Genomic DNA, 22,660 nt, shown 5'->3' on the forward strand with positions numbered 1-22,660 from the left:
CCAGGAAAGCCCTAAAACTGGGATGGTATCTAGCACTTCCATGCCTGGGCATATATCCAAAGAATTAAATTCATTCTCTTGAAGATATATGTACAACCATATTCATTGCAACATTGCTCACTATATGCAAGATAAGAATACAACCAAAGTGTCCATTGGTCTGTGAGTGGATTTTTTAAAAAATGTTTACTGTATGTATATTATAATGTCTTTGGCAGTAATAAAGAATGAAATCCTGCCTCTAGTGATAATATGGTTGAAGTTTGAGGACATTATGCTGTGTGAAATAATTTAGTCAGTGAAAAACAAATGCTGTGTTGTTTTACATATATGTGGAATTCAACAAGTCCAGCATTATAGAAATAAAGAATACAATGCTGGTTTCCAGAACCTGGGGAGTGGGGAAGTTTGGGAGATGTTGGTCAAAGAGTCCAAAGTTCCAGTTATAAGATGAATAAATTTTGAAGATCTATGAGTCAGCCTGGTGGCAGTAGTTAACTGCCATTCAAGTATATCCTTGAACTGTGCTAAGAGAGTAAATTTTAACTGTTCTCACCCAAGAAAAAATAATTTCCTGAGGCAATGAAGGTATTAATTAACTTTATTGAGTAATTGTTTGGGAATATATCAATACAACAGATCATTATACTGTATACCTTAAACTTGCACAATATGATAGTTGAACTAGCTGTCAATAGAGCTGGAAAAATAAAATAAAATGTACAGTTTGTACAAGTGAAATAACCATATACAAACCAAGTACAATCTGCCTGATTCTATTCGTACATATCAAGGAAGTGCAAAATAGTCTTTCTTTGTTTTGAATGTAATTGTGAAAAATGTAATCTCCCCAAGCCTAGATATCATTATTTCTGAATGTGTCATAGGATAATAAACAGCACTACTAACGAATGTGCGAGCTTCCCTGATAGCTCAGTTGGTCAAGAATCTGCCTGCAATGGAGGAGACCCCGGTTCAATTCCTGAGTTGGGTAGATACCCTGGAGAAGGGATATGCTACCCACTCCAGTATTCTTGGGCTTCCCTTGTGGCTCATCTGGTAAAGAATCCACCTGCAATGTGGGAGACCTGAGTTTGATCCCCGGGTTGGGAAGATCCCCTGGAGAAGGGAAAGGCTACCCATTCTAGTATTCTTGCCTGGAGAATCCCATGGACAGAAGAGCCTATAGCCTATGGGGTGGAAATAGTCAGACATGACTGAGCAAGCACTCATGCAATTGATTATGGACTAATCAAAAGAAGCCTCAAGCCTAGACTCTGGAGAAAACGTGAACTGAGGGATGGGATTTGGTGCTGGGATTGTAAGGTTTATTCCTTTGGAGGACAGATGAGATCCTGAAGGAGTGATAAACACTGATTTGTCTGGCTTGTTACATTGTCTTGTAGACAAAGAGAATAAACAGGAAAATCTTCCTGTCTACTCCTATGGGTAATGAATCATTTAGAGGTGGTGATAACAAGGGGAATGTGCTAATGAGCAGATACAGGGAGCAGTAAATATATCCTCTGCTGCATCCTTCAGCCTGAGCAACCTTGGGCTAGCCAGGACCTTGTTGTTGCTTTTGGAGTCATAACTTCTGCTGGCAAACCTCCCACGGTAACATCTAGAAACACACCTTCTTTCTCCATCATCAACCATAAGAGGATTTTGACATCTATATTGAGACCTTCATCTCAGAGACTCCACCCAGGTGAGTTCAATAGTCCAGTAAATACTGCAAGAGAAAGTGAAAGGGAATACAAGGCAAGAACCTTTACCTGAGTTTACCTGAGAGGCAGTACAGTCTAATCCAGAGCTAAGGTCACTGGGGTTGTTTTTGTGCTTAACAACTTAATATATTAATTTATGCAGCCAGAAGTAAAAGGGAACATTAAACTCTACAATGCAAGGGTCATTGCAACTCTTTGGGCTGTAGCCCGCCAGACTCCTCAGTCCATGGAATTCTCTAGGCAAGAATATTGAATGAAGTGGGTTGCCATTTTCTTCTTCAGGGGATCTTCCTGACCCAGGGACATAACTCTTGTCTCCTGTGTCTCCTAAATTGGGAGGCAAATTCTTTACTATCTGAGACACCTGGTAAGCACCAATAGTGAACATGGAAATTCAGTTAGAAGAGGAAATGGGAGGTGTAAACTATCCCAGTAAAAGTAGAACTTAAGTCCAAGGATGTTTGCAATTAATTGAAAGAGAAGATCAGGGTGTTGTGTAGGCATGTACAGTGATGTAAGTACAGTGTTGTTGTTGTTTTTTTTTTTTTAAGATCCTATCCAAGGAATGCAGGCAAACATTACCTTAAAATAGCTTTTGTGACACAAGCATTTCACAATATCTCGAGTTAATATTCAAATAAAAAAGTATTGTGAGAAAATGGGAATGTTAATGGATTAGTTTGCAATCATTTCTCTACCTGTAAGACTGAATATATTTGTAGAATACTTTGCTAGTTACGTTCTCTATTTGACTGTTTTTCTACTTGCTTAAGTCCTTTGCTTTTATAGCAAATTCAAATTTTTTTTCTATTTCTTTTTTTGTTTGTATCCTCAAAGGATTGGAATTTTTAATCGATTTTTTTCTTTACCATTTAGTTGTGTGTGTGTGTGTGTGTGTGTGTGTGTGTGTGTGTGTGTATCAATTCAGTTTAGTCGCTCAGTTCTGTCTGACTCTTTGTGACCCTGTAGACTGCAGGCCTCAGGCTTCCCTGTCTATCACCAACTCCCGGAGCTTACTCAAACTCATGTCCATCGAGTTGGTGATGCCATTCAACCATCTCATCCTCTGTCATCCCCTTCTCCTCCTGCCTTCAATCTTTCCCTCCATCAGGGTCTTTTCCAATGAGTCAGTTCTTTGCATCAGGTGGCCAAAGTATTGGAGCTTCAGCTTCGGCATCAGTTCTTCCAAAGAATATTCAGGACTGATCTTCTTTAGGATGGACTGGCTTGTTCTCTTTGCAGGTCAAGGGACTCTCAAGATTATTCTCCAACACCACAGTTCAAAAGCATCAATATGTATGTATATAAGTAGGTGCAAAATTGAACCCATGTCTCTTGAGTCTCCTACATTGGCAAGCAAATTCTTTACCACTGAGACATCTAGGAAACCCCTCTTTTGCATACTTGGTGTTATTAAATCACTCTTTGCATATATCCAACTACTTTTCATATCTACTGTTCCTCTCTGTTCCTTTCCTTCTTTGGTGATTAGATCTATTTCTAAAAGTTGCACCAAAATAACTATTTGTTAAGGCAATCATCTTTACATTAGATGAAAATCACCTTTGTCTTCCATATGTGTATTTGAATCCTTTTGTCTCTGTGTAATGGAGCTTCCCAGGTGGCTCAGCCAGCAAAAAATCTGCCTGCAATGCAGGAGACCTGGGTTTGTTTCCTGGGTGGAGAAGATCCTCTGGAGAGAGGAACGGCAACCCACTCCAGTATTCTTGCCTGGAGAATTCCATGAACAGAGGAACATGGTGAGTTACAGTCCGTGGGGTCTCAAAGAGTCGGCTTTGAGAGAGACTAAGTGGCTGAGAGACTAAGCACGCGTGCACACACACACACAGGTCTTTGTGTAAGAGGGAATGATAATTTATTTAGATACTACTTCCTCTCAATATTTTAAAGATTTTCTCTCATTTAATTTTATTCCCAAGACTTTGGTAGTCTACAAGTGAATTAGTGGCTTTTGCAGGCCAAAATCTTGGCTTTCTTGCCCACCAAAGCTGAATAAAATATACGGAGACAGAATTTGAGGAAATAGAAAGGTGGCTTTAATTCTCAGCTGGCAGAGGGGGGAACACAGCAGGCTAATGCCTCAAGAACTGTGCCTCTCTCCATGAGGAGTCTAGGTGATATAGGAAATAGAATGGCCCCAGGTTAGATGTTTACAACCAGCCTCCTGTTTACATGTCCTGAGACAAGAGATAGGTGACCTCCAATTGAGGAATTTACAATCAGCCTCCTGTTTGCCCTCCAAAATGGAAGTAACAACAGAAACAGCGTAAATGAGCAGTCTTTATCTCTTGTAAACATCCCAGGGAAATAATCATGGCAAGGACAAAGAAAGGCAAAACTCTGAGTAAAGGATTAAGGGATTTCTGTTCCTCCCTCTTTTGGGGAGAAGGGAGACACTACACATGCTCAGAAGGGCTCCTTGTGGGTCAAAACTCAAGGGATAATGCCAGACCATAATGAGTCTTGCTCCTCCCAGAAGCCTTAACTTAGAAATCTACCTTGGCTGCAGGGTGTGTGAGCCTGCACCCCAGGGGAGGGACCCAGGGTAGGTTAGGTGTGGAAAAAGAAAGCAGGCAATTGGTCTGAAGGAAAATGAAGACCCAGAAGAACTGGCCTATATAGGTGACTAACCCTCTCACCAGGGAGGAATGCCCACACTCTTTCTCTCTGGGTGTGCATCTCTGCCTTGCTTCTACCTCCACTAAACAAACCATTACTCTATGTGCTTTCCCACTTGTTCTGTGTCTCTAATAATAAACTTTGTACCTGCATTTGTGGTTTCTGCCTCTGTGATAAACACACTTTTCAGTGGGAGCAAAAATCCAGAGGAAAGCAGCTTCTAACCTATAGCCCTTGCTGGTTTGTTGGTGAGAAATGAAAATGTCTCCTGCCACATCAATAAACAAGACATGTCACAGCCATCAGTGATTTCTGGCCTCCAAATGTGAATGTGAGCTCCCCAAGCTATGATCCAGCAGATGTTGCCACCTGCAAGTTGATTGCTGAGGAGCTGGGGGAATGCAAGAAGCAAGGGGAACACAGAAACAGGGTTGGCCCCAGATAGCTGAGATGCATATGAAAGGAATGGATTCAGTGAGCCCAGAGGCTTGCAGCTTCCCATACATAGAATGGTAAATTCCTTGACTTGATACCTGATCTTTGATGTTCAGACTGCCTGCTCCCTTTTTTGCAAACTTGTATATAGCCTTGACATCCCCTCCTGTCTCCTTGGAGCAGTTTTCTCAGAGCTACTGAGATTCTGTCTTCCTGGCTCTGAGTCCTTAACATTCCCACCAAATGAAATAACTCTCTACTTTCAGGCTGTGATTATATTTTTTAGTGGACAGTAGCTAGGATTCCTGGTTCTCATCCAGGCTACCCAGGTTCAATTCCTGGTGCAGGGAATCTGGATCTTGCTTCATGCCACCGCTCACTGCTCCCTCACTGAGATCACTGAGGCTTATGTAAGATGAAGTCTCACAGTCAGGGGTTGGTGATGAGGAACAAATGTGCAAGGATCTTGTCTTCTTCCTCTTGTATTGTTTCAGAAACAGTCATAGGCTGGCATCAGTCATCTAGTAATCGGGTCTGGCACTCAGCGGACTCTGTGACCTTCTTTCTGATATGTAAAAAGAACTAAAAGGGGGAGAGTGCTGTAAAGGTAAGCACCAGGTAAAGGATGTATTTAGCATAGAGTCAAAGGATAATCAGGGTTAAAGTTAGGGTTAGACAGGGAAGCCTGCGGTGCTGCTGTCCATGTGTTGGCATGAGTATAACATGACTTAGCGAGTGAACAACAACAATAGCAAAAAAGGATAATAGGTGCAAAATGAAGCTCCTGCAGACTTTGGGGCCGAAAAGCAAACTCAGTTAAAGACTACAGATTAGGAACAGTTGAAGTGAAAACTAGGAATGTTCAGGCCTGCTCAGTGTTATCTGTGTCTTCTTCATTCTCAGGAAAGGGACAGGAAAAACTCACTCCTCTTTTATCCCACACTGATATTAAATTATAACTAAAATATATATGTGTATATATACACACACATATGTATAAATATATAGAGGTTGGTTTTGGATGTCTCTCAGTTTTGTTTCATATAGTCTTTTAAAATTGAATTTCATAAGTGCTGAAAGTACATAACGTTGATACGGGGACTCTGTGTCTTGAAGTTTCAGCAGTAGCAGGAAGGCCATCTCATTTTTCTACATCTTCTGACGCCATCTCTCCTCTCTCACCCACCTGCTCATGTCCCTCATTAGAATGGTTTCCTTTTCTGGACTGGACCATCTTACACGAGCACTTTCTAGGCCCTTGCCCTGGCTCTTCCCTTGAGAGGCACATACTTTCCCAGTTATGCTCACGTCACTGGCTCTCTCCTCCTTGAAATCCGTTCAAATATCACCTTGTTCGAAGTTTCTTCCTGAACATGTATTTAAAAATAGCATCTTTCCTTGACTCTCTCTATTACATCTGCTTTATCTTCGTAGCATCAATAACCACCGGACACACTTCATATTGTTTTTTATTTGCTCCTCTTCTCCATAACTGGATTTTGGAATTTTTGTTTTTCAGAACGGTCCATTTATTGCATGTACAGTGCCTGGTATTTGTCTCAATTCAAGACAAATTCCTCAAGTATGTGAAAGAATTTCTCATTAAAAACTTGAATACATGACGTCTTGAGGAAAAAACTTGCTAATTAGAGATGGCACAGGGAAATCCCTAAAAAGATTCAAATCCGTGAATAAAATACTGAAATTAACTTCTTCATGGCAAAAGATATATGGTCCCATTTAAAAAATGGGAATAATGCCAGTTTGTATGAAAACAGTCATGGTATTTACAGCTTTCCTGGTAATCATACCCACCGTGTGACAGTAAGGAACCAAACAGGAAGTTCAGAATTTCTTCTTATGGGATTTTCAGAGTCACCTGAACTGCAGCCCTTCATATTTGGGCTTTTTCTCTCCATGTACCTGATCACTATGTTTGGAAACCTGCTCATCATCCTGGCCGTCAGCTCAGATCCCCACCTGCACACCCCCATGTACTTCTTCCTCTCCAACCTGTCCTTTGTAGACATCTGTTTCACCTCCACCACCATCCCAAAGATGCTAAAGAACATTTGGGCACAGAGTAAAGTTATAACCTATGAAGGCTGCATTATCCAGATGCAGTTTTTTGCACTCTTTATAGGATTGGACGTCTTCCTCCTGACTGTGATGGCCTATGACCGCTTTGTGGCCATCTGCCACCCCCTGCACTACACAGTCATCATGAACCCCCGGATCTGTGGACTGATGGTGCTGGTGTCCTGGATCATCAGTGTCCTGAATTCCTTGTTAGAAAGCTTAATGATGTTGAGACTGTCCTTCTGTACAGTCTTAGAAATTCCCCATTTTTTCTGCGAACTCAATCAGATGATCCAACTTGCCTGTTCTGACACCTTTCTCAATAATTTGGAGATGTATTTTAAAGCTGTGTTCCTGGCTGGTGGTTCCCTTATATGTATCGTTTACTCTTACTCTAAGATAGTTTCCTCCATACATAGAATCTCATCTGCTCAGGGGAAGTATAAAGCATTTTCCAGCTGTGCATCACACCTTTTAGTTGTCTCGATATTTTATTGTACAGGCTTAGGTGTTTACCTTAGCTTGGCTGGTACTCACAGCTCACACTCAAGTGCCACAGCCTCGGTGATGTATACTGTGGTCACACCCATGCTGAACCCCTTCATCTACAGTCTGAGGAATAAAGACTTAAAGAAGGGTCTGAAAAAACTCTTTGGAAAGGTAATTTTAAAAGGTCCTATTGTCATAGATCTTAAGAAGTACTTGTAGTAGCAGAGCTCAAATATTGGGCCCAGTGTTGCCATTGTTTGGTCAGATTGTGGAAATAGAAGATGCCTCCTCTATTTTTCTTGAAAATTTGATTTTGATTTCAACTTTATACAATTTATGTAACTCACTTTTATGCTTTGTGATGTCTGATATCCTATATTTCTCCCTGTTAAGTTTCCTATTCTCCCATATTTCCAGTTTTGGATATAAAACATTGGAAATTCCCATTTATATCAAGGGACTACATGATCTCTTAAGAATAATTTCTCCTCAGATGAAATAGTAAGGCTAGAGTGAGCATTGTTTTGTTTTGCTTGACTAAGAGAAGAGTTATGAATTATTCAACCCCTACGGGGGAAGATCCCTACTTTTGGCATTCACAACTATTAATAAGTTTATAAAAGAGGAAAACTGAGAATGTAGTTTTAATGTTTCTCAACATCATTCTGTGCATATCCATTTCTTAGTTACTCTTCTTGATAATACAAATTTTAAATTACTGGTTGTTATCACTGGTCATAGGATATTTTGCTACTCATTAGGATCTTGCCCTGATATAAGCTGGTGTCCACTGTAATGATGGTCTTCCATCATTACTGGCAAATACTGATAATATATTACATGTTCCCAAGTGAAATCTACACTGAAAGACAAATTTGAAAAAATAGACTGATATAATATGACCTTAGACTTCACTTTATGTAAGACAAACCAAAATATGAAATCATGCATTTATTACTATGCAAAATCTATATTTTTCAGGTGATTCATTAAAATATGGACTATGAGTATCTGTTTGAAAGGTACATTCTTTAAGTTGAAGGACTGGTGGGATATATATATATATATTTTTTTTTCATTATAGAAAGGGTTTTTAGTTTGCAGTTATGAGATAAAATGTCAAAAGTCAATTATAGGTTTTTGTGACAAAAAATTAAACAATTATACATTTATAATACAAAAGAGTAGTATTTATTGACACATTATGATCTATTTAAATTTATTACCTTCATTAATTATAGCTGTTCAATAATTTATATGGTATTGAAGGGTAATAATTTACATCATTTAGAATAATTTTCTTTTTTTAAATTTTCATGTATAAACAAAGATAAACTTTCAAATTATAAAATGAACTTACAAAATGGACAGAGAAATGTAGAACATTTCAAAGTTTATCATTTTTTTCAGTATTAGAAATTGTTTACAAGGTCTAATTCAAATGAGTTTTATGGTACAGCCATGCTTTGTAATTTATAAGAATTTTCAATGAAGAATTGTTCCTTAAACATATTATGAGTAAGCTCAGTTTTATCATGTCAAGAAAGTACAATTATTACTAACCTAAAGTATGTATTTTCATTAAGTTTTTGAAAGTCTTATGTAATGCTTCTAAATTTATTTTAGAAAAAAAAATATTTTTTCCACTTATAATGCAGTAGTCATGTATGGATGTGAGAGTTGGACTGACTGTGAAGAACACACATCCATATATATATTTTTAATAATTTTTAATTCCTGATTAGAAATCTCTAGTGCTTTCAGTAATTATTATTCTTTCCATTTCTCTTAATAACCTATCTCCATCTATTCATAATTCTGTCAGACCTCTATGGGGACAGAGAATGAACAGTATCAATAATGTCCATTAAGTATTATCCTCATTATTAAAGGATGACACATAGAAAACTCAGATTCTCTTCAGGTATGTGATTGTGCAAATATCCATGTCCTTCCAACCTCTCCATGGGGCATCAAAGGGACCTCACTGGAGTCCCTTTTTCATAGAGCTATATGAAACAAACTTGAACAACTGAGTGATTATGAATGTTATCTTCAACCGTCAGAACAAGGTCCTGAATACATAGAATCAGTTTATTATTAATGCTCTCAGTTTCATCCAGTTTATTTCATTAGTTAGTTATTGCTGCATACAAACTTGCCTAAAGTAAAATCGTTTAATGTAGTATCTCTCTTTTCAAATGAGATGGAACAGTGTGAAGTTGTTCTGATCTCTGCAGGGCTTCTCATGAGTCTGTAGTTGGCCATGAATCTCTACCTTGTATTTCAAAGGCTCATCCACGATGTTGTGTGTGGTTGTACTGCTCTTCTGACTTGAAGAATTTGTCACTGAACGACTCATATGTGGAGGTTAAGCTTCTAATCTGCAAGGGGAAATAAATTTATTAAGTGTGAATTACCTTAATTTTACTATCTTAATACACACATACAAGACCTTAATTTCTGCCTGTTAGAAAAGATATCTCCCATCCCAGTCAGCTGTGACTCAGCTATATTTGCTCCAGATTCTACCTTGGCATGGACATTACATTTTTAAAATTCTAATAAATTTGTTAAAGCAAATATACAAGCAGCAAACTGTACTCATTTAAAGTGTACCAGTTGAAGAATTTAGAAAGTCATTTAACACAACTTGAGAAGGTGTATGATAATTTTACTGTTTTGTTATGTATTTTTTAGAAATGCAATTCCCCAGCCCCCCTTTCCTTACTTCCAAAGGTAATATGAAAATATTCAGCATAATTTGTGAAGAAGGATGCTGTGAGAAAATCTGAAACTGTAAAAGTGCTTGTGTAGTCAAAAGAACACATTCAAAATTATGAAGTATGTACATGTGTATGTTACTTATGTATTTATTCTCTCAAGCACGCTTGTTAGGAATAATTAACTAGTTTAGAAATATCACTAGAGGGTTAAAGATAGAGAGGGGATTTTAAGGGAGTTTTGGAAATATTGTAAGATAATGACCACTCAAGAAAAGATTTTAATAACCAAGCAACAATATCCATATGTAGTTAAAGAATAAGACAACGGGTTTAGGATCTACATATTGTTACAGAAAGTCAAGAAGATAATGGTCCTTTCAGAGGAGCATTTCTGCATAAGCCAAGACAGGAGTATAGGTGGAAAGGGAAAGAAATAAGGTGAAAGGAGACAATATAATGAAACTTGAAATTAATAACCATATTTTAGTATATGTCATCACTCTTTTGCTAATATATTATTTCAACAGCACCTGGACAGTACTGGTTAGACCATATAGAGTCAAATGAGGCAGGGCATAGATGGGCTTTAGGTTAAATATTTACAACTGGCCTCCTGTTTGCATTTCCTGAGACAAGAGATAGGTGGGCTCCAGTTTAAGGCATTTGCAATCAGCCTCTTGTTTGACCTCTGAAATGGAAGTAACAACAGGAACAAGGTAAATAGGAGAAATAGCCAGTCTTCACCTCTTGTAAACACCTTAATGTATAGACATGGCTAGGACAAAGCAAAGGATTAAGGGATCTCCACTCTCCCCTCCCCCTCTCCTCACCCCCGCTTTTAGGAGAAGGGAGACCCTGCACATGCTCAGAAAGTTTATTTGGGGGTCAAAACTCAGGGGATAACACCAGGCCATTAAGAGTCTTACTCCTCCGAGAAGCCTTCACTTTGAGATCCATCTTGGCTGAGGGATGTGGATACACCCAAGGGAGAGTCCCAGGGTAGGTCAGGTATGGAAAAAGGAGCCAAATAATTGGCTGAAGGTAAACAATGACCAGAAAGAACTGACCCATATAAATCACTTAACCGCCACTTTACTGTGCCCCTCCTCACTGGGGGGGCCCCACCCCTTTTTCTCCAGCTGTGCATCTCTGCCTTGCTTCTGTCTTAATTATAAAAGCATTTTTCTATGTGCTCCTGCACTTGCTGTTGAGCTATGTCTCTAATTATAAACTTGTACCTGCATTTACAGGTGAAGTACTAGAAGTCAGAACTCATTTATTGAGCTGAATACAAGATGTCTAGGAAATCTGGGATCCACGTGGACACCCAGGGAAGAAGGTCTTGCCTTCCTAGATTACTTTCTAGGGGCACCTTCATTCCTTGTCTCATGGTCCTTCCTCATCTTCAAAGCCAGCAGTGGAGCATCCTCAAATCTGACTCCAGTTTTTTTTTTTTTTTCCTCTTTCCTCCACATTCAGAAGTCCATTGTAATGACTTTATACAAACCCGGGTAATTCATGGGGCTTCTCAAGTGGCTCAGTGGTAAGAATCAACCTGCCAATGCAGGAGTTGCAGGTTCAATCCCCATGTCGGGAAGATCCCCTGGTGGAGGAAATGGCAATCCACTCCAGTATTCTTGCCTGGAAAATCCCATGGACAGAGGAGCCCAGTGGGCTACCATCCATTGGGCGGCAAAGTCAGACATGATGGAGCACACACACCTTTCTGCTGGTCAGCAGTTTGGCATGTAACTCCCTTCAGGGTCTCTGTTCAGTCAAAGGCCTATTACAGCCTCTGAAACCTGAACAAGACTACTTCTATTAACTTCTGCAACAATTTGCCTTTATGTATGTATATTAAAAGTTCTTAGGATTAAGATGTAGACATATTTTTGAGAAATTTATTCTGCCTATTATTACAAAATATTTTCTTGATGTATGTGATTTGATACAATTCAAGAGCAAACTCTGGGAGATAGTGAAGGACAGGGAATCCTGGCATGCTGCAGCTCATGGGGAGGCAAAGAGTTGGACATGACTTAGGGACCGGATAAACAACAAGAATCCTTATATGAAGAATCAAAAACAGATTTTATTACAACCTCTGCAGGGAGTAAAACCTTTTGCTTTCAAAATTACATACAAAAGTGGATTTTCTCTTGGTACAGAACACCTAAGCTTACCTATGACTTAATCACAGTTATAGCCTTGTTACTCAAAGTGTGACCCACAGACCAGGACCTGCAGCATCACACCTCCTGGTAGCTGCTAGAAATGCCGGGCCCTTGGGCTCACTGAACACTTATTTAGCTGGAATTTATAGTTGAATTAGAATCCTCAGTGACTTGTATGCACAATATACTTGGAGCTGTGTATGTGTGTTCAGTCGCTCAGTCGTGTTCGACTCTTTGAGACTTCATGGACTGTAGCCCTCCAGACTCCTCTGTCCAGATTTCCCAGGCAAGAATTCTAGAGTGGGTTACCATTTCCTTCTCCAAGGGATCTTCCTGATTTGGATCGAATCTGCATCCCCTGCATTGATAGACAGATTCTTAACCATTGAGCTGCCTGGGAAGCTAGAAACTTGGAGCAGTGCTGGTTTAAAGTGTGTTTATCACCTTCTAGATGTTAACAATTTTGCAGGACAATTATCTGTGTTGAGTCCTGTCCTGGGTATTGAGGGTGTTTAGCAGCATCTTCTTTGACATTGCCACATATCTCCAGGATCAAAACCCAGTTCTCTGACTGGGAACCATGAACCGGAGTTTGAGAACTGGAAACATCCTGATAAAATTCCAGTCAAGATTCCATCCCAAAACAGGTTTGTAATTTTTAGCAGAATGTGAAATTCCTCTGAACCTGATTCCTGAAATGGAGGAGGAGTTATAGTAGTACTACCTCACAGAAGAAGCTTCTCTAAAAATTAAATCTGATAATTTCTGTAATCCTTTGAGGTAGGTTATGGTGTTTGGCAGTATCTAAATATATCTCACCTTTATAAACCTTTTTAAATCAAGGGCTAATTGATAGCTCTTAACTTCAGATGTAATATGGAATTCCTAAAGGTTTTAGCAAAAGTGTCAGGAAGCCATGGAGTGCACTGCCCAATGTTTTACATTAAGAACAGACTTGTCCCTCTCAGAAAGAGGAAAAAAGCTTTTCTAAGGATTTCATGAGCTATCCCTTGAACAGAGGAGCCTGGCAGGCTACTGTCCCATGGGGTCACAAAGAGTTGGACACAACTCAAGCGACTTAGCACACGTGCATGCCTGTGCATGTATGAATAGATGTATTTGAGAGAAATTGTGAGTGTACGTAGTTTTCATGTGGCCAATATATCAATCAAGCGTATGCACTCCCTCCATTGCTTTTCCATTTTTTAAATTTTTCTGAAAGAATTGAGTTCTCAGGTTAGAATTCTTCACTTGTAAATTCTTGTTTTAACAAAAATGGCAGTGAAGTAGCTATATCTTTAGTGCTAATAAATCATCCTATTTAATTTCTCCAAGTCTTTATATTGCTGTTTTCCTTTGATTTCTTTTGTTTTGCTTTCCATTGTGTGTGTGTGTGTGTGTGTGTGTGTGTGTGTGTGTGTGTGTGATTAGATCTATTTCCGAAAGTGGCATCAAACCTGGCCTTCAAGTGGAGAGCATGCTTCATTACCATTTAACTAAAGATCACTTGTGTCTTTCTAAAACAAATAGAAATCCACACATATTCATATAAGAGGAAATAACTCAGGTAATGCATTCTCACTGCATTTTAAAATTCATCAGAGCACTGTTTATAATAGCCAGGACATGAAAACAACCTAGATGTCCATCAGCAGATGAATGGATAAGAAAGCTGTGGTACATATACACAATGGAGTATTACTCAGCCATTAAAAAGAATACATTTGAATCAGTTCTAATGAGGTGGATGAAACTGGAGCTGATTATACAGAGTGAAGTAAGCCAGAAAGAAAAACACCAATACAGTATACTAACACATATATATGGAATTTAGAAAGATGGCAATGATGGCCCTGTATGCGAGACAGCAAAAGAGACACAGATGTGTAGAGTGGACTTTTGGACTCAGGGAGAGGGAGAGGGTGGGATGATTTGGGACAATGACATTGAAACATGTATACTATCACGTAAAAAATGAATCGCCAGTCTATGTTCGATGCAGGATACAGGATGCTTGGGGCTGGTGCATGGGGCTGATCCAGAGAGATGATATGGGGTGGGAGGTGGGAGGGGGGTTCATGTTTGGGAACTCATGTACACCCATGGTGGATTTATGTCAATGTATGGCAAAACCAATACAGTATTGTAGAGTAAAATAAAGTAAAAATAAAAATTAAAAAAAAAATCATTATTTTCTTTTTCTCCCAAGTCTTGGCAATTTAATTTTGTATTGGTGACCCATGTTGATGTTGTTAAATCATTACTATTTCATATTTCTATATAATTTTCTTTAGATTTTCACCCAATTTGTTACATACAGTTGTTTTGAAACACTTGACTTAGACTAATTTCATTCTCACTGACATTTATCACATAAATTCTTTATTTATTGCAAAACTGCTCTTTGTATACTATCTACATATACATGCCAATACACTTTTCTACAAATGCATGAATAGGATCTTTTGCACATCAAAATTGCTCCTCATGTTTTAGTGCAATCATTTCCCCTATCTTTTTTCCTTCTTAATAATTTCTCATAGACTTAACTCCAATTACTATAATGATTTATTATTTATATGACTGTATCATGGGCTTCCCAGGTGGTTCAGTGGGCAAAGAATCTTCCTGTAATGCATGATCCACAGGAGACACAGGAAATGTGAGTTCAGTCCCTGGGTTGGGCAGATCTCCTGGATGAGGGCATAGAATCCACTCCAGTATTCTTGCCTGGAGAATCCCGTGGATGGAGGAACCTGGTGGGTTACAGTCCACAGGGTCGCAAAGAGTCGGACACAAAGAGCGTGCACACACATATGCATAACCTGTCATCGTGTGCGTGTACTACTCTCCTTTTGATGGTCCTTCATATCCTTTAAAATTAAACTGCTAGTATATCAGTGATACAGAAATATAAGATAGTGAAAGTCAAACTCTAGCTGTAACTGTGGTTGTCACACATGGAGGGCTCAGAAGAGGTTAGAAATATTGCAAAGCACTCTACAATGCACAGGACAGATCCCTCCACAACGATCTGGATCAGAGTGTCAATTGCACCAGCGCTGGAGAACCCTGAGTTAAAGCATATCCGTATTTTGAATGGTTAGAGATGTCTTCATATTTTCCCCTAAAATACTGTCATTTTTGCCAGAAGAGTCAGAGAGCACTCCTTTGCTACTATTCAAAAGTTCTTTGCTCAAGTTTTTCCCAAGATGATGGTATGTAAGAGCTTCTTTGTTGTCTTCTTAAACTATATACTGAGTTAGAGCAAATTTATATATTTAATATATATAAATATATTATACAAAACATATTTAATATTATATAATATATATAATCAAAATGGTGACCAAATGTATATATTTGATTTGCCTATTACTGTTATATACTCATATTATATGCCCATTTTCCTACACTAAACAGACTCTCAAGAAATTTTTACAAATTATTCTTTCAAATGACATTTTATAATTAGCTTTGCTTTAAATAACAGTGGATACACAGGACATTACAGAAAAATTCAGAAATGTCCCATGAGCTCTTCACTCAGTTTCTCCCAATATCTTAAATACCACAATATCAAAACCAGGAATTGACATTGGTACCATTCACAGATGCTCTCACATCTTAGATATTTCAGATAGTAAAATTTCTCCAGTTTTATGTGTGTGTGTGACTTCTGAGGCATATTTTTGGCCATAACTTTTATTTTTATTTAATTGTACATCTTTATTGTCTCACTTCCGAGCGTTTTGCCTTATTTGTGATGCTTTTATAAATCCATAGATTTTATATGTAGATTTTAAGATATTAATCTAAAATGTTTTGGTTACTTTTACACAGGGGATATAATTGCTCTAATATTTTATTACTATTAGATGTTGGGGGGGCCAAAACTTCATTTTTTGCTAGATAGCTATGCCAGCTATTACCGACAATTCTATCCTTCCAAACAAATTTAAATAAATGTTCATGTATACTAAATGTTGATATAAAATGAGACGTAAGTCCTGATTCATTCAACAAAAATAAATGAGCATTTGCTACTTGACAAACATTCTATAAAGATTACATAGTATATTATTTTACCTATAGGTCATTCTCAGTTTAATTAATTCTTACTGATATCATAAATTATTTCTTGCTCATTTAGTTTTCAATACTTCATTTAATTTCATTTACTAGACTTTTTTTGTGGAGAAGGAAATGGCAACCCACTCCAGTATTCTTGCCTAGAGAGTCCTGTGGATGGAGGAGCCTTGTGGGCTGCCGTCTATGGGTTCGCACAGAGTCAGACACAACTGAAGCGATAGCATGCATGTATGTATTGGAGAAGGAAATGGCAACCCACTTAGTGTTCTTGCCTAGAGAATCCCAGGGACAGAGGAGCCTGGTGAGCTGCTGTCTCTAGGGTTGCACAGAGTCGGGCATGACGGAAGCGACTTAGCAGCAGCAGCAGACTTGTTTTGTAATTATACAATTTAACTTGGTTTTATTATTTCCTTACTTTTTATTTTTCCCAGTTTACTTTTGTGAAAGTGTTAGTCGTTCAGTTGTGTCTGACTCTTTGTGACCCTATGAACTGTAGCCCACCAGCCTCCTCTGTCCTCTGTCCAAGGAAGATACTAGAGTGGGCTGCCATTTCTTCCTCCAGGGGATCCTCCCAACCCAGAGATTGAACCTGGGTCTCCCGCACTGCAGGCAGATTGTTTACTGTCTGAGGCATCGCATATATTCACATACTTGGTTAACAAACAGGTGAAGTCTCTGCCTGGGGCATCTAGAATCATGACTGAGAAGACAGAATACAAGGAAAGACATGTATGCATAATGCAATGTCCTCAGATAACTAATGTGAAGAAAGTAATTCAGTGACAAGATTGGAATTGTCACAGCCTCTGCAGGTTTATATGTGTGGACTGTGGACTTTGTTGATGCTGGGACAAAGATCAGACTTAGGACAAAGGATATCTTTAGAACTATCAGAAAAACAATCAAAACACAAGAAAAGAAAAGTAAAGATGCCACATATAAAAATGGACATAGAGACTTGCCACGTATGCAATATAAATCTGGTTAGTCAAATAAATAGGAAACGGGCACAGGAAAACAATTTTGCTAGCTGATATGTTAAATGCTCAATATTCAGTTACCTTCATTTTACTCTATAAACATCCTTGTGTAAAGTATTGGTTTATCGGTTTTGGCATTTTATCTCATGGGCTGTAACATCTCTAATTGTCTCACACCATAAAGATATAGTGATCTTTTCTTTAGAATGAATTATATTTGCTTTTTCATTATTTTCCATGGCCATGGATGAAATATAACAACACATGAAATGTCATCACGACCAAAGAGGCTTTTCCTCACCAAAGTCTTGGGTGAGTTTATGTACCATCTCCCCCTCTCCCCATATATATAGGGAATATATATAAATTCCTGCTGGCTCGTGCTCAGTCATATCCAATTCCTTGCAACTGCATGGACTGTAACCCACCAGGCTCCTCTGTCCATGGAGTTTTTCAGGCAAGAATACAAAAGTGGGCAGGCATGCCCTCTTCCAGGGGATCTTCCCAACTCAGGGATGGAAACTGTGTCTCCAGTGACTCTTCCATTGGCAGGTAGATTCTTTACCACTAGCCATCTGGGAATCCATATATACAAAAAATCCAGGTTTTGAAAATTTGAGAAAAGATACAGATATCTAGGTAAATAATACAGAGACATATATGTTCACTGGACGTATCTTTATGTGCCTTTACTACAAGAATAAAATGAGTACCAAAACTGAGCACCAAGTTCGTTGGTACCTGAGAAATCTGCTGCTGTGCTCAGTCTTGTCTGATTCATTGGATTTCCCAGGCAAGAAAACGGAAGTGGGTTGCCATTTCCTACTCTAGAGGATCTTCCCAACCCAGGTACTGAACCCATGTGTCTTGCATCACCTGCATTGGAGGCAGATTCTTTATCACTGCGCTACCTGGGAAGCCACCTGGGAAATGTACAAACTGGAATTTCTGGATGCCATTTCTACGTAATCTGATCTAACCACCTTGAGCACCATCAACCTTAACTTCATCAGGGTAGTCAAGGGTGAAAACAACATGGAAATAACATAGCCTAGGAAACCAGGGTCTCACTGTAGATCTTTGTTTTCTTGCCTTGTGGAGTGTGAGGAGTCTTCAGAGAAGTGGTACCGAGCTCACATATTCAGGGTGACTCTCACACACAGAGGCCAGAATTCGATCAACAGAAGGGATCCATTTAAACATTTCTGCAACAATTTCATAAAGTGCTAGAAGAACATAGTGGGAGTTTGAAGTTTCAACAGCAGCAGGGAGCCCTCCTTATTCCTCAGCCTCCTCTGGCACCATCTCTCCTCACTCTCCCTCTTACTCTTATCCCCTATCCCTCATTACTCCTCTCCCACATCAGTGTCTTTTTTAAAAACTAGAACGTCTTAGACAGGTGCCTTCCCCAAGGCCTTTGTACTGGCTACTCTCTTCCAGGTACAACATTCTCCTTGTTCCTGGCATGTTCATGGCTCCTGCTCGCTCTTCCTTGAGGTCTCTGTTCAAATGATAACTATTTTTTGCATGTCTTTCCTTAAATAATAGGAGCCCTTCATAAGTCTTTCCCTTATATGTGCTTTCAAATTTCTACATAGAATATTTCACCATCTCCCAAGTCATATGTATCCTAGAGGAGGAAATGGCAACACGCTCCAGTATTCTGGCCTGAGAAATCCCATGGATATATGGATAGAGGAGCCTGGCAAGCTACAGTACATGAGGCTCCAAAGAGTCAGAATTGACCGAGGCCCACTCCCCCAACTGCCGCCTCCCTGCCGCACACACACACATCTCATTATATATTTTCTCCATGGACAGATTTTAAAAGTTTTCATATTTCAGCACCCTATGCACATTGCCTAGACAGCACCTGAGATATAGTTGCACTCAATATATAGTGCCCCCCAAAATGAAGAAATTTCTCATTAAATATGTGGATTACATGACATCTTCGGGAAAATGCTAAAACTGGAACACATTTGCAAGTCAGAAATGACAGAGGGAATTTCCTAAAGAGGATCAAGTTCTTGCAAAATATTGAAATGTATGGCAAAACCAATACAGTATTGTAAAGTAAAATAAAGTAAAAATAAAAATTAAAAAAAAGAAATATAATTAAGCAAAGTACAGACAGTATTTTTTCAACACTGTAATGGGCCTTTTTGTAAAAATGAATCATATTGTCATGTTTCTTTACAGTCAACATCAACAAATGGCACCAAGCAACCTAACAAAGGTTTCAGAATTTCTTCTTCAGAGGGATTTTCAGAGGAATCAGCACTGCAGCCCCTCGTATTTGGTCTTTTCCTTTCCATGTACCTGGTCACTGTGTTTGGAAACCTGCTCATCATCCTGGCCATCAGCTCAGACTCCCACCTCCACACCCCCATGTACTTCTTCCTCTCCAACCTGTCCTTTGTAGACATCTGCCTCACCTCCACCACCATCCCGAAGATGCTGCAGAACATATGGAAAGAGAGCAAAGTCATCACCCATGAAGGCTGCATCACCCAGATGCATTTTTTCATACTGTTTGCAGGGTTGGATGACTTCCTCCTGACTGTGATGGCCTATGATTGGTTTGTGGCCATCTGCCACCCCCTGCACTACACAGTCATCACGAACCCCCAGCTCTGTGTAATTCTGGTTGTGGTTAGCTGGGTCATTAGTGTCCTGCATTCCTTGATACGGACCTTCATGGTATCAAGGCTCTCTTTTTGTAGAGATGTGTTAATCATCACTATTTCTGTGAACTCAAACAGTTGGTCCAACTTGCCAGTTCTGACAACGTCCTTAATGAAATTGTTATGTATTTTGCAGCTGGGCTACTGGGTGGTGGTCCCTTCCCAGGTATATTTTACTCTTACTGTAAGACTGCTTCCTCCATACGTGGAATCTCATCAGCTCAGGGTAAATATAAAGCATTTTCTACATGTGTGTCTCGCCTCTGTTGTCTCCTTGTTTTAAGGCTCATGCCTAGAAGTGTACCTTAGCTCTGCTGCTACTCACAGTGCACATTCAAGTACAATTGCCTCAGTGATGTACATTGTGGTCACACCTATGCTGAACCCCTTCATCTACAGTCTGAGGAACAAAGACATCAAGAGGGCTCTGCAAACATTCTTCAGAAAGCAGCTCTAAAAAGGCCAATGGTTGTGGGCTAAAGAAGGGAACATAATTTAAAGTTTCAAAGCCTCAGAGTCAGAAATTATAAATCTCTGATCAGAAACTTTGATCAGATTGTGGAAGAGAATTTTCTTCTCTATTTCTTGGAATTCTCATATTTTGACTTTGTCTCCTTCATTGCAATTTATGTAACTCACATGATTAGGCTTAGTGATTTCTATCATATCCATTAGTTTTTCTCGATTTTCCACTCTCTCAAATTTAAGAAATGGCAAGAAGCTCAGTAGCTAAGTTATGTCCAACTCCTTGTGACCCTTTGGACTGTAACAAACCATGCTCCTCTGTCCATGTGACTCTCCAGGAAAGAATACTGGAGTGGATTGCCATTTCCTCCTCCAAGGGATCTTCCTGACCTAGGGATTGAACCTGGGTCTCCTGTGCCTCCTGCTTTTACAGGCAGATTCTTTACCACTGAGCCACCTGGGAAGCCCTGGGAAATTATTATAATTGCCTTAATTTCTGTTTCTTTTGATCGTTGTATCAGTATGCCATTGCTACATAACACTCTATCTTAAAAGCAAGTGATGTGGCATTGGTTTATTAAAATGGATGGTTTGGAATTTTGCTGATCTCTGCTGGGATCCTCCTGTGTATTTATTTACCTGAAAGTCAGCCGAGGAGGCTCTGTTGATCTTGGCTGAGCATTCTAATACACTGGGGAATCAGCTAGCTATGGTGGTGGTTTAGTCCCTAAGTCATGTCCGATTCTTGTGATCCCATGCACTATAGCCTGCCAGGCTCCTCTGTCCATGGGATTTTCCAAGTGAGAATACTGGAGTGGGTTGCCATTTCCTTTTCAAGACCTACCCAGGTCTCCTGAATTGCAGGAAGGTTCTTTACCGACTGAGCTATGAGGGAAGCCCCCAGCTAGCTATAGGCTGATTTGTCATGTTCTTGGCTTGGACCATGAAGCTCTGTTCCATAGCTCTTCTTGAACTTGGGTTAGCCCAGCTGGATTTATTTATGTTTCTGAGGCAGAGTTATTTGAGATTTCAGCAGAAATGCACTAAGTCCTCTCAAGGCACACCATTATTTTCACCAAATTCTATGGACTTAAGCAAATAAAAATCCTCAGTCTAGCCCAGATACAAAGGTGGAGAAAGAGACACCTCCTCCTAATGCAAGGTGCTACAGCATCATATTTCAAAAGACATGGGTACAGAGAAAGCTTCACTTAGGGCCATCTCAACGAACCCGTCCAACACAGGTGTAATTTTAATTCAGTAATGTTTTATTTTTCTTCCATTTTCAAAGGGTGAATGATCTTAGAAAACACCAATATATATGTGTCTTTGGGTTTTTTTTCATTTATTTTTATTGATATATCATTTGTTGAGATAATATCATATAAGCTTCATGTATACAAACTTTTTTTTTTTTTACTTCTGTACATGGGACAGAGCACTCACAAGCAAAACTTTAGTTTCTATTCTTTGTGATGAAGTCTATCCCCTTTAAGCAATTCACCCTACCTGTTAGATCTTGTTTGCTTTGGAGTGCTCATTTACTAGCTTTGTTTGTTCATTCTGTTCCACATATGAGTGAAATCAAAGGGTATTTGTCTTCCTCTATTTGTTTTATTTTACTTAGCAAAACACCCTCAAATTTTATCCATGTTGTTGCAAATGAAAGGTTTCATCTTTTTCATTCTGAGTAGTATTCCATTGTGTATAGGCGTATACACACACACACACATATTTACATATATTTTCCCCCTATATCTTGGCTATTTTAAATACTGTTGTGATCAATTTAAAGGTGCATGCATCTTTAAAAATTAGTGCTTTCATGTTTGGGAAACATACTCAGGAGCTGAATAGCTGAATCATATGATCAGATCAGTCGCTCAGACATGTCCTACTCTTTGCAACCCCATGAATCGCAGCAGGCCAGGCCTCCCTGTCCATCACCATCTCCTGGAATTCAATCAGACTCACGTCCATCGAGTTGGTGATGCCATCCAGCCATCTCATCCTCTGTTGTCCCTTTGTCCTCCTGCCCCCAATCCCTCCCAGCATCAGGGTCTTTTCCAATGAGTCAACTCTTCGCATGAGGTGGCCAAAGTACTGGAGTTTCAGCTTTAGCATCAGTCCTTCAACGTTCACTCTTGCCATCTCCTATTTGAC

At 39.3% G+C, this 22,660-nt stretch overlaps 1 protein-coding gene, 1 long non-coding RNA gene and 1 pseudogene across 2 annotated transcripts in view; all 3 read left to right on the forward strand.

The window, feature by feature from the left end:
• The window catches only part of LOC132659866 (uncharacterized), a 995,695-nt gene that overhangs the window by 417,646 nt on the left and 555,389 nt on the right, over positions 1-22,660 (forward strand). The gene's annotated exons all lie outside the window — the stretch shown is intronic.
• LOC101108830 (olfactory receptor 7A17-like) lies at positions 6,723-7,592 on the forward strand. The gene is made up of 2 exons (XM_027969241.1): positions 6,723-7,077; positions 7,363-7,592. Exons 1-2 carry the CDS (start codon positions 6,723-6,725, stop codon positions 7,590-7,592), a joined length of 585 nt encoding a protein of 194 aa, XP_027825042.1.
• LOC101109092 (olfactory receptor 7A10-like) lies at positions 19,561-20,489 on the forward strand (annotated as a pseudogene).

This window comes from Ovis aries, chromosome 5, assembly GCF_016772045.2.
Source record: "Ovis aries strain OAR_USU_Benz2616 breed Rambouillet chromosome 5, ARS-UI_Ramb_v3.0, whole genome shotgun sequence".
In the NCBI taxonomy this organism is placed as follows: domain Eukaryota; kingdom Metazoa; phylum Chordata; class Mammalia; order Artiodactyla; family Bovidae; genus Ovis; species Ovis aries.